The sequence below is a fragment of the Notothenia rossii genome, assembly GCF_949606895.1.
Source record: "Notothenia rossii genome assembly, chromosome: 3".
Lineage (NCBI taxonomy): Eukaryota > Metazoa > Chordata > Actinopteri > Perciformes > Nototheniidae > Notothenia > Notothenia rossii.
Window position 1 is genome coordinate 59,601,185 of NC_136901.1, and position 13,108 is coordinate 59,614,292.

The following is a 13,108-nucleotide window of genomic DNA, read 5'->3' on the forward strand; positions in this document are numbered from 1 at the left end:
GCCAGAGGAGTTTTATCCAGAATCCTCCAGCACCTGAGGCTCATGGTATCTCTGTATGCATGCTGTTTTCTGTTATTTTACACTCCATTCAGCTATTTCTTGTTTAATGTTTCATCACTGGGTTTCAATCCGTGATCATCCCGCAGTCTGATAAGGCTGGGATAAGCCCATTGGAGAAATCACATAATAGCTCTGCATTTTTTTGGCCGGGTTGGAGTTAATTACCAGATCTTACCTTTTAATTCTGCTGGCAGTTCCCTGTGATCTGTGGAAATGAGGAGGAATGTAGCATGAACTTTTTTTAATTGGTTTTTAGATGACTTTCTCTTGAACTGTGAAATTGTGGTAATCAACAGAAAGGACAGTATGTAGACGAAATTCTGCCAATACAGCCCTGCTCATTCTTTACATTAAAGACATACAGTTCATGTTTGTGTGATGAAAAGGGCTGTCATCGCCTAATTAAAACTTGGGACCAGTATGGATAAATTTCCCTTTAAAAAAATGTAACCTTGGAAACGCCCCGTAAAACTCAAAAAATGTTTTGTGAAGTTACCATTTTATTTGCTCGCATTAGCATTATTAGCATTAGCCCAGCGCACCAACGGAGAGAGACTAACTTATGGCAACGCAAAATATAACGTGGGAGCGGTGGAGTGATGAGGAGGTGTCGGCGCTTCTTGCGATTTACCCGGGACTTCGGGTGGCGATTTACGCCGTGAAGTTGTTTTCGGCCTGCCAGTAAACCCAAAGAAGAACAAGAATTGACGTCAGCGGCTTCATTTGCGTAATCCTCCCTCAGGGACTTATTCTGTTGTGAACGCGATCGACTAGATCAGGGGTTTTCAAAGTGTGGGAAGGTGAGCCTCCCCTCAGAGAATATAAGAACAGCTGCGCCCCCCCTCCCAATTATTATTGTTGTTGTTGCTATAGCCTAATGCAGGGGTATTCAATTGCATTTCAAAGAGGTCCAGTAAGAGAAAATGTCATTAAATGCTCTGTTTTCGCTGTCTACCTTTCTCTTTTTTGAGCACACCATTTGAAATTACTCACTGCTGTTTCTCTCTTCTCGTCTCTGCGTGTGTGTGTGTCTGAATCTATCGTGCTCACTCTCTGACTGCACCGATTTGATTGGCTGAGTAGCGTCACCTCCTTAAAACATTAAACAATAACTTTTTAACACCTTTTTATCTTTTTTTTACATTTTCAACATCTTGGATAAATCCTTATAGGCCTATGCTCCCGGCACAACACTGCACGTCAATTTTGCCTCCTTATTACACTCACCCCTACTTTAGTGGGAACAATGAGTCTGCGTCTTTGATTCGCATACATTTAAATAATAATAATAATTTAATTTAATTTAATGTTTAAAGATTCCTCAGACCTCTCCCCATGCTGGGGTGCTAGCGAACTGTCAACTGGGGGGGAGCCTCGCTGCGGGGAAACGGCGGACCTCTGTCGGTGCAACTTCAATGATACCTTTTAAAAACATAAACAATTAAGGGCGGTGACAGCCGTCGACGAATCGAGCCGGCCCTTGCCGACAGGCTGTTCTGTGATTCTCCAGATTCTACAGATGGCCAGACGTGCAACGGGACGGTGTTCCCACGGGAAACAAAACTTAAAATATTAAATGAAACAATCTCATCTCTTAAAATTCACAACTTCACAAATGCCGCTCTATCTTACCCTTCTTCGGTAAAGCCACGCTCGCATTGCAGATGAGACGGATGGACTTTGAATTGGAATATACAAAACAATAATCATCCTCCCACTAGGAATGAAAATGATATATTTTGGTCTTGTGTGTGTGCGGACTGTCACTCCTGTTGACACGGACCACGTCAGCTAACTAGTGTCAACTGCCCACCAGCCAATCACAAAGCTTTGATGCTTTCAAGTGCATTATTCTGGCACAGGAAGATTATGTTACAGGAGATTAACGATAAAACAGACTATTGTTGTTCTATTTTTAGACACATCTCGCGATCTACTGGGAATCTCCCCGCGATCGACCAGTCGTTGGGCACCCCTGTCCTAGACAGATAACCAACATCCCACACTTTTTGAGCCAAATACGCAACTGCGTGTGTTAACCTGTTAAGCCCCAAGCCTGTTTTTCAGGTCTCAGGCTCGAAAATGACATTCCCAGAACAAATGACAATAACTTCCCTTCTAAAAGGGGTAAATTAATAATCTTTTTTCTCAAAGCAATGATAAACCTGTGAGTTGGATGTAGAAACGTCAGAATCAATATAGATATATTATTTTTATTTTAAAGTAAATTCAGATTGAACATAGTAAAACAAATGTAAATTATAGTGTCCGTCCAAAAATAAACCATTACTTATAGTGAGAACCTGTTGTGCACCGACATAAATGATTGAGAGGTTCAGGTTCATGTTGGTTTATGTTTGTTTTCTCACTCACCTTTTATCTCTCATTCCAGGCTTCCTGATTGTTTTCACCCTGTGCTCATCAGCGTCAGTCCCTCCCCTGATTGGTCCCACCTGTTTCTCATTATCATGTGTTTAAATTCCCCTGTCTCCCTGTGTTCCTCGTCAGTTCGTTTTTGTCTATTGCCATGATCAGTGCTTTACGCTTGTCTCTTGCCACAGTCAGGTCTATGCTCTTTTGAGGTCTTGATAAGTTTGATCCTCACTACGTGAGCGTTCTCATTTTTGTTCTCCATTTTTGTAGAGACCATTTTTTGTTGATCATTTTTTGCTGTTCATGGAAAAATAAAGTACAAATACTTTACCTCTGTCTCCCGGGTCGTGCAATTGGGTCCTACCTCCTAAGTGTCTGAGTTCGTAACAGAAGCACCCTTGAATGATGGGATAGTAGACTAAAAGCTTTAGGCATCCAAATTATAACATATAAGTACTAGGGGTGTGCATTGGCACTGCCCTCACAATTCAATTCGATTACGATTCACCAGGTAACGATTCGATTCGATTCGATTCTACGATGCATTGCGATGCATCACAATTCTACTGCACACAACAAGGGACTTTTTTCGTGAGTCATGAGGCAATACAAGCAGTCAGATAGGATAGATTTTATTGGCTGCTATGTGTGTATTATCACTCTCCTGCATCTTTGACATAAATGTCATTAAATAAAATTAAATAATAATAAAAAATGGTACAGGGTATTGGATATGGCATTTTCAAACCTGAAAAAAAAGAAAACATAAATCACTGCTTTGAATAAGAAATGTTTCTCTTCTCTCTGCTTTAGAACCATTTGAAATTGAATAGAGCAATTACAGCCAATATTGTCCAGCAGTTATTTTACACACAATAAAATAGACGCTCTACAACAGGTCACTTCCTGAACTCCTGTGCAAACAGTAATCAGTCACACTATTGTAACAACAACCAACCACCCAGGCACCCAGCAATAAAAATACTCAGTGCAACACACAGTAACCACTTATTACTGTGAAACTTTTTTCAAGTAGTAAAGTCAAGTGCAACTTTTTTCAACAAAACAACAGCTTAGCAGCTTTAAGACAATGACAACAATTATATACCTGAGATGAGAATCCTACCTGGCAATCACATCAGCTGCATACAACAAAATATCAAGATGAGAAATATATTGTAATGTAACCCAAAAATAAAGTGTGTAGGCTTAGGCTACTACCAAATTTGTGCAAACAACTTCTTCCGTCTGAGTTCAACATCACCATCATAAACAATCCGTTTCAGAGTGAGGAAATATATAGTTTGACCTAAGCCTACATCATAACTTCTCACTGTTCAGCATTTGGGAATTTCAAGGTTCTTGTGCAAAAACACAAGCTGATCAACATGGTCCGGTTTGAGAGCGCTTCTTTTTGCAGTGATAATATCTCCTGCAGTGGAGAATACTCTCTCTGCTGACACACTTGTCCCTGGGATGCACAAGTATCTCTTTGCCAACCTAGAGAGGAGAGGAAATGTGCCCTTATGGCGATGCCACCAGTCCAAGGGATCCTCAGAGAGAGGTGCAGCTGGAGATCTACAGTACAATTCCATTTCCTCGTCAGCACTGGCATCGGCGGTCTTACTCTGTCCTGCAGGTTCACTGATGTCATTGAAAGCAGCTCCCAGCAAACTCACAAGCAGCGATGACGAGGCTCTTCTTTTGGGGGCAGAGGGGCCTGCTAAGTCAGACACATTGTCATCCACGGACAGCAACTCTTCATTGGTTCCTGAACTTCCTGTTCTGCCAGGCGCTTCATCTTCTGTCCTACGTCTCCTCTCATACTGTGTTTGAACAAAATAAATAAGAGCAAAAAACAGCAGTTAGCAGCACTTTCTCAGCCAATGCTGCAGCTCACATCACAACAGATAACTATTTTTCTCAGTCTTAACATTTTACTGACTATGCAGCTGCTTATTTAACATTACATTGTTATTACAATTGAATTGAAAGATATTCCATAAGTTTTACAAGTAGAAATTCAATTACCTCCAGGGATGCAGCCTCTGAAGTCACTCCTGCGTAGACATCTAATCTCTCCTCTTCTGTCAGGAAAGGTAACCCCTTAAAGCGAGGATCCAGGGCAGAGGATGTATGAAGGATCTTCTTCTCTGCCCCACTGTTGTACCTCTTAAGGAGATCTGTTTTGATGGCATTCTTCACATCCCGGATCAGTGGTTGGTCTCCAATAGTGTCTGACATGTTATGGAGGAGTTGTGCATATACTGGTGCAATGAGGCTGACTGTAGGACTGCTCTCCTCTGACATAAAAACAGTGGCATCCTTCACTGGTTTTAATGTCTTCACTGCTTCCTCCATGTTAGCCAGATCTGCTCTGCTGAGAGTGACGATGTCACTTTCATCTACATTTAGGGCAGGCGACAGCAGTGTGGCATGCACTGCAGCTTGCAGTTGCAAAAACCTCTCCATCATATCGTGAGCACTATTCCACCTTGTGGCGACATCAGTTATCAGTTTCAGTGGACTTGTCAGTTTAAGAACAACCCTCTGGTTTTCTTCAAGCAGGTGCTTTGCCTTTGTGCTGCGGTGGAAGTATGCTGAGATGCGTCGGACTCTGCCCAGAAGCCTGGAGACCGTCGGTAGCTTAAGCGCCCGCTGCGCAGCGAGGTTCAACGTATGCGCGAAGCATTTAACATGAGGGAACTTCCCAATTTCAGCAGCACTTATCATATTAGCGGCGTTGTCCGTCACCAGCACAACACTTTTATCTGTTAGCTGCCATTCCTCAACAACATCCAAGAGTAGCCTCGCCATATGAGCACCAGTGTGGCTCTCATAAACTGCTCTCGTCTGCAGCACATGTGATGCAATCTGCCAATCCTCGCTAATATAATGTGCCGTTATGGTTACATAGGACTCTGTTGCGACTGAAGTCCAGGCGTCACTTGTAATGGCTACACGACTGGCTTTACACATGGATTCCATTACCTTTGCTTTGGTTTCTTTGTATATTGCGGGAAGCGCAGAATCCGTGAAAGTAGCTCTTGTCGGTAGCTTATACCGGGGCTCAAGTGTTTTAAGCATGTGGCGAAACCCCACATTTTCTACCACAGAATAGGGTCGTAGATCTTTCGCTATGAAACATGCCACCGATCGTGTGATCCTCTTTGCTCTCTCAGAGTTGTGTGGCAACGTTGACACTAGCGACTCGTCAATTCTTGGCTGGGATGTATCAACTTTTTGTGTTGCTTTTGAAGCCAACTCAGGATGCCAGCGATCAACATGATTTGTGAAGTTAGTTGTATTGCCAACGTGCTTGATTTTAGTGTGGCAGGTTTTACACACCGCGTAAGTCTTGTCTAGTTTCCCATTTACTTCGTAGAATCCAAAATGTGCCCAGATGTCAGCTTTCCACGCTTTGGGTGCGTTTTTAATGGTCCGTCTATCGTGGTCATCTCCCTCCGCCTCAGCCATCTTGATTAATGTTGTTATGATGCCGCCGGAAGTAATTGAAACTTCGCGGGGCAATTGTTCTGTCACTAGTTTGGAGTTTAACACAGTTTTAAACTGGAGTTGTAGTTTAAAACTCCAAACTAGCGACAGAGCAATTGCCCCCACAACTTTCCACTGGAGGCCAGAAAACATAATCGATTATGGCACTTTGCCGCATCGATGCTGAATCGTGCATGCCCCGCATTGCGATGCATCGCCGAATCGATTATTGTTGACACCACTAATAAGTACCCTGTATCAAGATTGATGCAAAACAAGTGACATTTGACCTTTTTAGAGAGGTTTAGCAACAAAAAAACACATCTCTAGAGTCATTTGGGTGGAAATGGGGGTATTTGCCGTTTCTCTGGAACCCATTGGTTGATTTTGATGATTGACATCTCTTTTGTACCATTAGAGCCAATAGCATCGAAGGGGGGTTTCCACATACACACACACACGTTACCAGTCGCAGTCTTACACGCTTCTCTGCGCTCTCTCCTGGGCAGTCATCCATAGGAATCCCGAACCCAATAAAATACCCAATATTAACGGTGTGTGTGTCTGCCCAAGGACAATTTAAGGTAAAACCTAATAGAGGTTGAAGGATTATTTGAATTATTTGAAGTATTAAAGTAACGTGTTATGGCAGGAAAGTTAAATCTGGTATATTCATTTTAATGTCACCTTATATATATTCATGTGTGTTAAATTTGAAGGGACAAAGTATATTTTCCCTCCCCAATATATTGAGGTGAAGTCTTTGTGTTTAGAGAGGGATGCAAGCAGGGGACATCCTAATTTGGGGATAGCTCCAAAACTCTGGAATGTTTCCCTCATAAAAGAAGAGGGTGCGTTACACATGCTTAGGGCCAACTGTGTGTGTTTTCATTGCAGTAAATATATGTTGTTGGAGATTTGGAGGATGTTGAAAACCAACCTCGTCTCCGTGTGTCGTTTGATAAGCTGGGTGAATTCGTGAAAAGGAAGGGATTAAGAAACACCAGAATACAAGTGAAACAATAATCCTGCTTTAATGATACAAGGTAACAATACAAATACAAAGAAATCACGAAGCACTCTGCAGAGTACTCCGGGCTCAGGTTCTACCACGTGTGAGACAGGTCTCAGGAACGGCCGGTGAAAAACAAGAGCGCGAACCAAAGGAAAACACAGGCTTTCATACTAAAACACAGGAGGAGGTGTGTGCCTGCTTTCCCCCAGAGGTCATCTTATTGGGAGAGACCAACACATGGCCTGTCACACCCAATCAGTGCGACACAGCAGAAGAAACCCGGAAACAAAAAGTCTCTTTCAGTTTGACGAAGACCAGACACCTTTTGGTGTCTGGTACGAACCGGCTCTCAACAACAAGTTTCCTTATCTTATTTCACATCTTGTAGCCAGCACACACACATCCCCTTTATGGCCCTTTGTCCCTAAGTCCATCTTCCCGCCTCAGGCTGCCACACACAAGTTAAAAGTATGTTTTAAGATATAGTTGTTATAGTTGGCTAAATATACGTAATACATGTTAATTACTTTCATATCAATAACAACGAGGAACACATTACCTATGCTCTTAAGCAGTATTAGAGATGCTTTTCAAATAGTCAAACTTCACACAGGCCTCATATAGAGAACACACTCATTTGTCCTACAGCCCCTCCATTTGTTTGAGCTATTGTTCACATCTTTACTTCAAATAAAAGGTTTCACATTGTATATGTCCAGCTTCCTTTACACATACTGTTATTATTAATACAAAGTAACCAACCACACATATCTATTGAAAACAAGTCGATTTCCCTGATAATTGACATGCTGAAACTCTTCGGAATGTGTCCCCTCCCCCAACTCTCTCGTCCCTGTCATAAAAGACTGCTTCCATTTCATATAGAGTAATAAAAGATGTTTAAGCTAATTTCTCCACAATGTTTGTAGCCATTTAGTACCCACACATGAAAGAATAAGAACAGAGGTATAGTTGACCAGTAATCATGTAGCACTTATATTTACTGCAATGAAAACACACACACATCTGCTACAAGATTGTGTAACGCACACCCTTCTTTTACGAGGGAAACATTCCAGTGTATTGGCACTATCTCCAAATAAGGGTGTCCCCTGCTCCCCTCTCTCTAAACACAAGGACTTCACCTCAATATATTGGGGGAGGGAAAATATACTTTGTCCCTTCTAATTTAACACACATGAATATATATAAGGTGACATAAAAAGGAATATACCAGATTGAACTTTCCTGCCATACCACGTTACTTTAATCCTTCAAATAATTCAAATAATCCTTCAATTCCCCCTTTTTGGTCTCGCATTAACGAGACCAACACACATAAGACATTTGAAACAAAACTACTGTCCTTCTTTAATACTGTGTCTGTCCCCCTTCATTAAACCTTTTGGAACAGAAAACAACCTCCAATGACAGTGAAGAAACTATCAGAGTGAGAGCCTGAGTGCCAGAAAGCAGCATCCTTGCGTGTTGTTGAATCATCAGGGCCCCCCCCCCCCTCAGCGGAATACGCCAACAAGGGCAGCTGATAGGGAGGGGGAGATGCGGCCTTTCCTTCAAAGGTGGAACTGATGAATCTGATCAGAGAGAAGTAGACTCCTCTGCTGCCTCGAGAAGTCCCCCAGCCCGCTGACGCCTCCTTCCAAGTCGTCTGCTGTAGGGATGTCCGCGAGGTCCTTCTCCTCCAGTCCGCTGATGCCTGCTTCCAAGTCGTCTGCTGTAGGGATGTCCGCGTTGACGATAGCCAGGTCCTTCCTGATATCCTCCAAGGTCCTAGCCGGAGTGTTCCTCGCCGCACACTGGCTCCAGTAGTACCAGATGTCCCTCTTTGCTCCTCGGCGGACGGCAGGAGATGTCCTCTGGGTCACTCTGTAGAGGCCGGAGAACCTGGGGTTGAGTCACGTAGGCCTGACGACCTTCAGCCAGACGAACTCCGCTGTGTCGGCCTCCTGCTCCTCGGGTCCCCCTTTTGGCGTCAGCAACCTGTGTGGAGAAATCTGATACCCACTCCTCAAGTCTACACTCAGTGCTTCTGGGCCCTCAGGTGTTTGACCCACCGCTGGTAGGCCACTTCAGAATTCTAATACTTGGCCTGTGTCAACAAAATAAACCCCAACATCTTCAGGTGAACTAAATAACATATCTCAATAGCTCTGAATTCCTGACAAGCATCTGTGTTATTATAAATGAAATCCTTGAGATCCCATTTAAAATCTAAATATAATATGAACTGCTAATGTCTCTGGTAATGGAACAAACTAATGTTATGGATTAAAAACAACTAAAATCATGATACTGACAAAGTGAATAATTTCCAGGCGAGACTGCTTCTACCTGTCACTGCTTGGATATTATCAAGCTGAAAAATGAATACAGAAATCCAACATACTGTCATCAAATGTCTTTCTATTATGACTTTAAATTAAATGTACATCCCCATAATGATCTAAACAGTCTATGGCTTTTACTTCTTTACCAGGCTAGTTACAAGATGTTGTCTAAATTAAATTCTATCTCATTACATTACTATGTTTTAACTTAGCTGTAATATGTTCTTTCTACATTTCAAACCTCAGTTACTTTAATACCTGTTGAAATATTACCAAATTGTTTTCATTATCACAGTTCACCTTCTCATTCTCATTCTGGAATTACCTCTCTCAGTAGCCCCTTGGCCACTGATTCTGCATCTGTGTTACCTGTTATAACTCAATCAATATTAGAAACATGTCAACATTCATCAAACAGTATCTTATCCCCAGATATGGAGCAGGTTAAATCTAAAACTGTCAATCAATGGTCAGATTGAACATCTGAGTTGGGGCGGCAGGTTTCTTCCAGTCCCTAAATGAAAATATCCCACACTCCCCCTTTTTACACATGTAAACATGTGTAACAAACTTCTGTATGGGAAGAAAACCTTCAGGTAACCAGTGGTTATAAGAAAATACCAAACATCATTCACAAAAGTATATCCATCATCTTTCACAGTAAACACTCCAGGGAAAATAAGTGTTCATTTCCAGCTGGCAGTCCTAAAAGAAACAGAATCTTTAGATTTTAGTTTGAGTTTTACATTTGCAAACCGCCAACTCCTGTGGGAATTAGAAACGGGTCACATGTGCATTTTTCCAAATGCGTGGAATTGTAGGAAACCTGTGTTTCCCATGGAGCTCCAAAATAATGTATTAGTCCAAAGACATGCTCGGTTAGTTATTGTTTTAGAATCATGCAGTTACACTGATCACATGCAGAAATTCATTCACACCCACACTGTCAGGTTGTAAAGTCAAGTTTGGTCAGCCCCAGAGTCAGTCATTGATAGTGCTTTTCTCAAGTCACACTGTCAGTCAGGGTCAAAGGTCATTTGGTCTCAGTTTCATCGGCCATGTGTCGTGCTCTGCAGAGACTTTGATATTTCAGCAAAGGCCAGTATCCTCTGTCTACAAAAATCAGTCATATATGGAGCGCCATCATTTATCAATTCACGATTACCACCTTAAGTCAGATATCTCTAACTTGTCATCGGGACGGCTGCTTCCCACATTTCCTGCAACTTGGTACAAAACTCACTTCATAATAGTACTACTACTACTGCAATTTATTTACACCTAAGTAGTATTAAAATGTCTAAGAAATCTAATTCAGAAACTTGTGTACATAACTATTATCTTAAGTCAAAACATCACTAGGATCTGTGTAGCTCTGCATTTCATAGCTCATTATACTCATTTATCTTCAATTCCGGTCTACTTAAAAACAATGTTAAACTCTTTAGCAGTGTGTGGAACCTTGGGTGTCCGAACATGCAACCATCACCCTTTACTTTATCAAGGATTAAAAACAGTTTCCATCCTAAAGCCCTCCTATGGTAATAACTATGCCACAATGGTGAAATCAATATTGTAACAAATGAAATCACTACTTTATTCACACATGAATAAAAATGTCTTGAAGAATGATTTATTAATATGATGGAAAGATTGAAGAATATGGTTCTACACTGTGCTACTCCAAAACACCCCCTGCTTAAAGTGTAGTGCATATTTCCCTCATGTCTCCCCCTTTAACCCTCAGTGTGTTTTTAGGATGATTTTCTCATTTTACATTAATAGTTTCCTCTTTACTGCTATTTTGAATTTACCAATCGATTAATTCATGGTTAATACCTCTTTTTATCTTTACTTATTTATCAAGTCAATTCAAGTTCTTTAAATGTGGTGTCTTCTATGTGCGTTTTGTGAATAAGTGTGTTTATGTGTAAACTCACTCATTCCCGTTTTCCTTTTCTCCTCCCCTGGTTGTCTCAAGCCGTGACCCCGACCTCCTTACTTCAAATCGATCATGCCAACCCCTCTGATTCTGTCTTCTCTTCAGTCCATCAGCTCTTGAATCCATTCGCTGTAACTCTTTTAGGCAGCCGTTGGCCCAGTCACATCTGCAGCCCACATCATGCCACTGTTCTTTGCACTGCTTTGCATTTCATCTCCTCCTTTACAGCCTCTCTGCTGCTTTATGGAGGGCGGATTCTGCTCTCATGTCCCCCACTCTGCTCCTGTGCCAAATCTCGTGGCTCAGCCCTGTCTGAGGGACTGATGAGAGTATTTCTGTATGTCAGCAAGCGGTTCGGTTCTGGATGCCTCAGGTGGAGACGGTTCAGCTCCGGTTCTCTGTCTGTTTGATGGAGAAGGATGAGCCTCCTTTTGGGTTGGGTCTTTTGTCTGCTTGGAGGGACGGGGTCGTAGCCTTTCTAACTCAGAGGGGGAGTCCAGGTCCCGGGACGCATTATCCATAAGAAATCTAGCACACTGAGATTGAATCAATCCAACCCTTTCCACTCTGTCTCTTTCTAATCATACTATCTGTCTTGGTTGCTAAATGCCATCTAAACAACACCATTAATGTCTACTAATGATATTACAAAAACTCCCTCTATAAATTGTTTCATCCATTGTTACATATCTACCCAACCTGACTCTTTCAGGAAACCATTTTCTTCCATAAATTGAAATACCTGTTTCAAGCATCACATATTTCACACACTACGAAAGAACATCTCCATACTTTCTCCAATATTTTAAATCCCACTGTTACTTAGAACAATAGTAAACCTGCAGAGCCCACTGATCAGATCACAGTAATATCATTTGACTCAAGTGTAGGCCCATGTCTACTTTCCATTTTACTTATTACTTTTGGTGAATATTTATTTATATTGTCTGAATTCCTTGTCTATGATGTGCAAACAGTTAGAGTATAAAAATGTGTTCTTCTCAATGTATTTACACTCCACGGATTCTTGAGTTTACTCATCTCCTAGTGTTGTCGTTCCTAAAAATGTTAGCAAACACAAAACTCCCACTACAACATTTATAGATAAATTGATCTAGCAAAATGAACTCTTTTCTAATTCAAAATGTGACAAAAGAACAATGGTTTGTCTTTCAGAAGATGGTGGTCTAACAGAATGACTCTTGACCTCATGGGGTCAAATAGATTTAGCCATGAGGCGGCTGACTTTAAAATGAACTGGGACAAAGAAACCACATGCATGTGGGTACATTATAGTTTAGAAATATAACACAAAACAACACTACTTAAAAATAATAACAATTCAAATGACTTCTGGTGAAAAGCATGAAGAACAAAACAACTTAATCTACTCTCAATGTTCATGTACACCATCACTGCGTATTTAATCAGTAGTTACCGGTTGTATCCTTAATCAAACTATTTCACCATCTTCACTTATTTTAGGTTACTCATTCAACAATATGACATTCTCCCGAATAGTAGTTAACTTTATATAACTTTTACTCTCTATATTTTAGCAACAACCTTACTTTTCTCTCTCTCTCTGTCTACTTTCCAAAACATCTCATTTCTCCTGACCACAAGTTTATCATAAATCACCCCTTTGTGTAACCGTGTGAGATGGCTGGAGCAAAACCTCGTGCAGGACCTCTGTCATGCTTAAACATTAACAGATTCCCTCTGACAAACTTACAAAAACCTTCTCTTTACTTTCTACTCTTTTGTTCCTGTATTTAATATAATTTTCCCCTTGGAATATAATTAAGTACAATCCTTAGTTAATGACAAATACCATGAAATTCACAACGCAATGCAACGGTATCAATCAGTTCT

General features: G+C 41.3%; 1 protein-coding gene across 1 annotated transcript; it reads right to left on the minus strand.

The window, feature by feature from the left end:
* Window positions 1–3,049: 3,049 nt before the first annotated feature.
* Window positions 3,050–6,174, minus strand: LOC307033939 (E3 SUMO-protein ligase ZBED1-like). Its single transcript, XM_079672574.1, has 2 exons — window positions 4,465–6,174; window positions 3,050–4,259 (listed from the first exon to the last, which is right to left on the minus strand). Exons 1-2 carry the CDS (start codon window positions 6,079–6,081, stop codon window positions 3,771–3,773), a joined length of 2,106 nt encoding a protein of 701 aa, XP_079528700.1. The 5' UTR covers window positions 6,082–6,174; the 3' UTR covers window positions 3,050–3,770.
* Window positions 6,175–13,108: the final 6,934 nt, after the last annotated feature.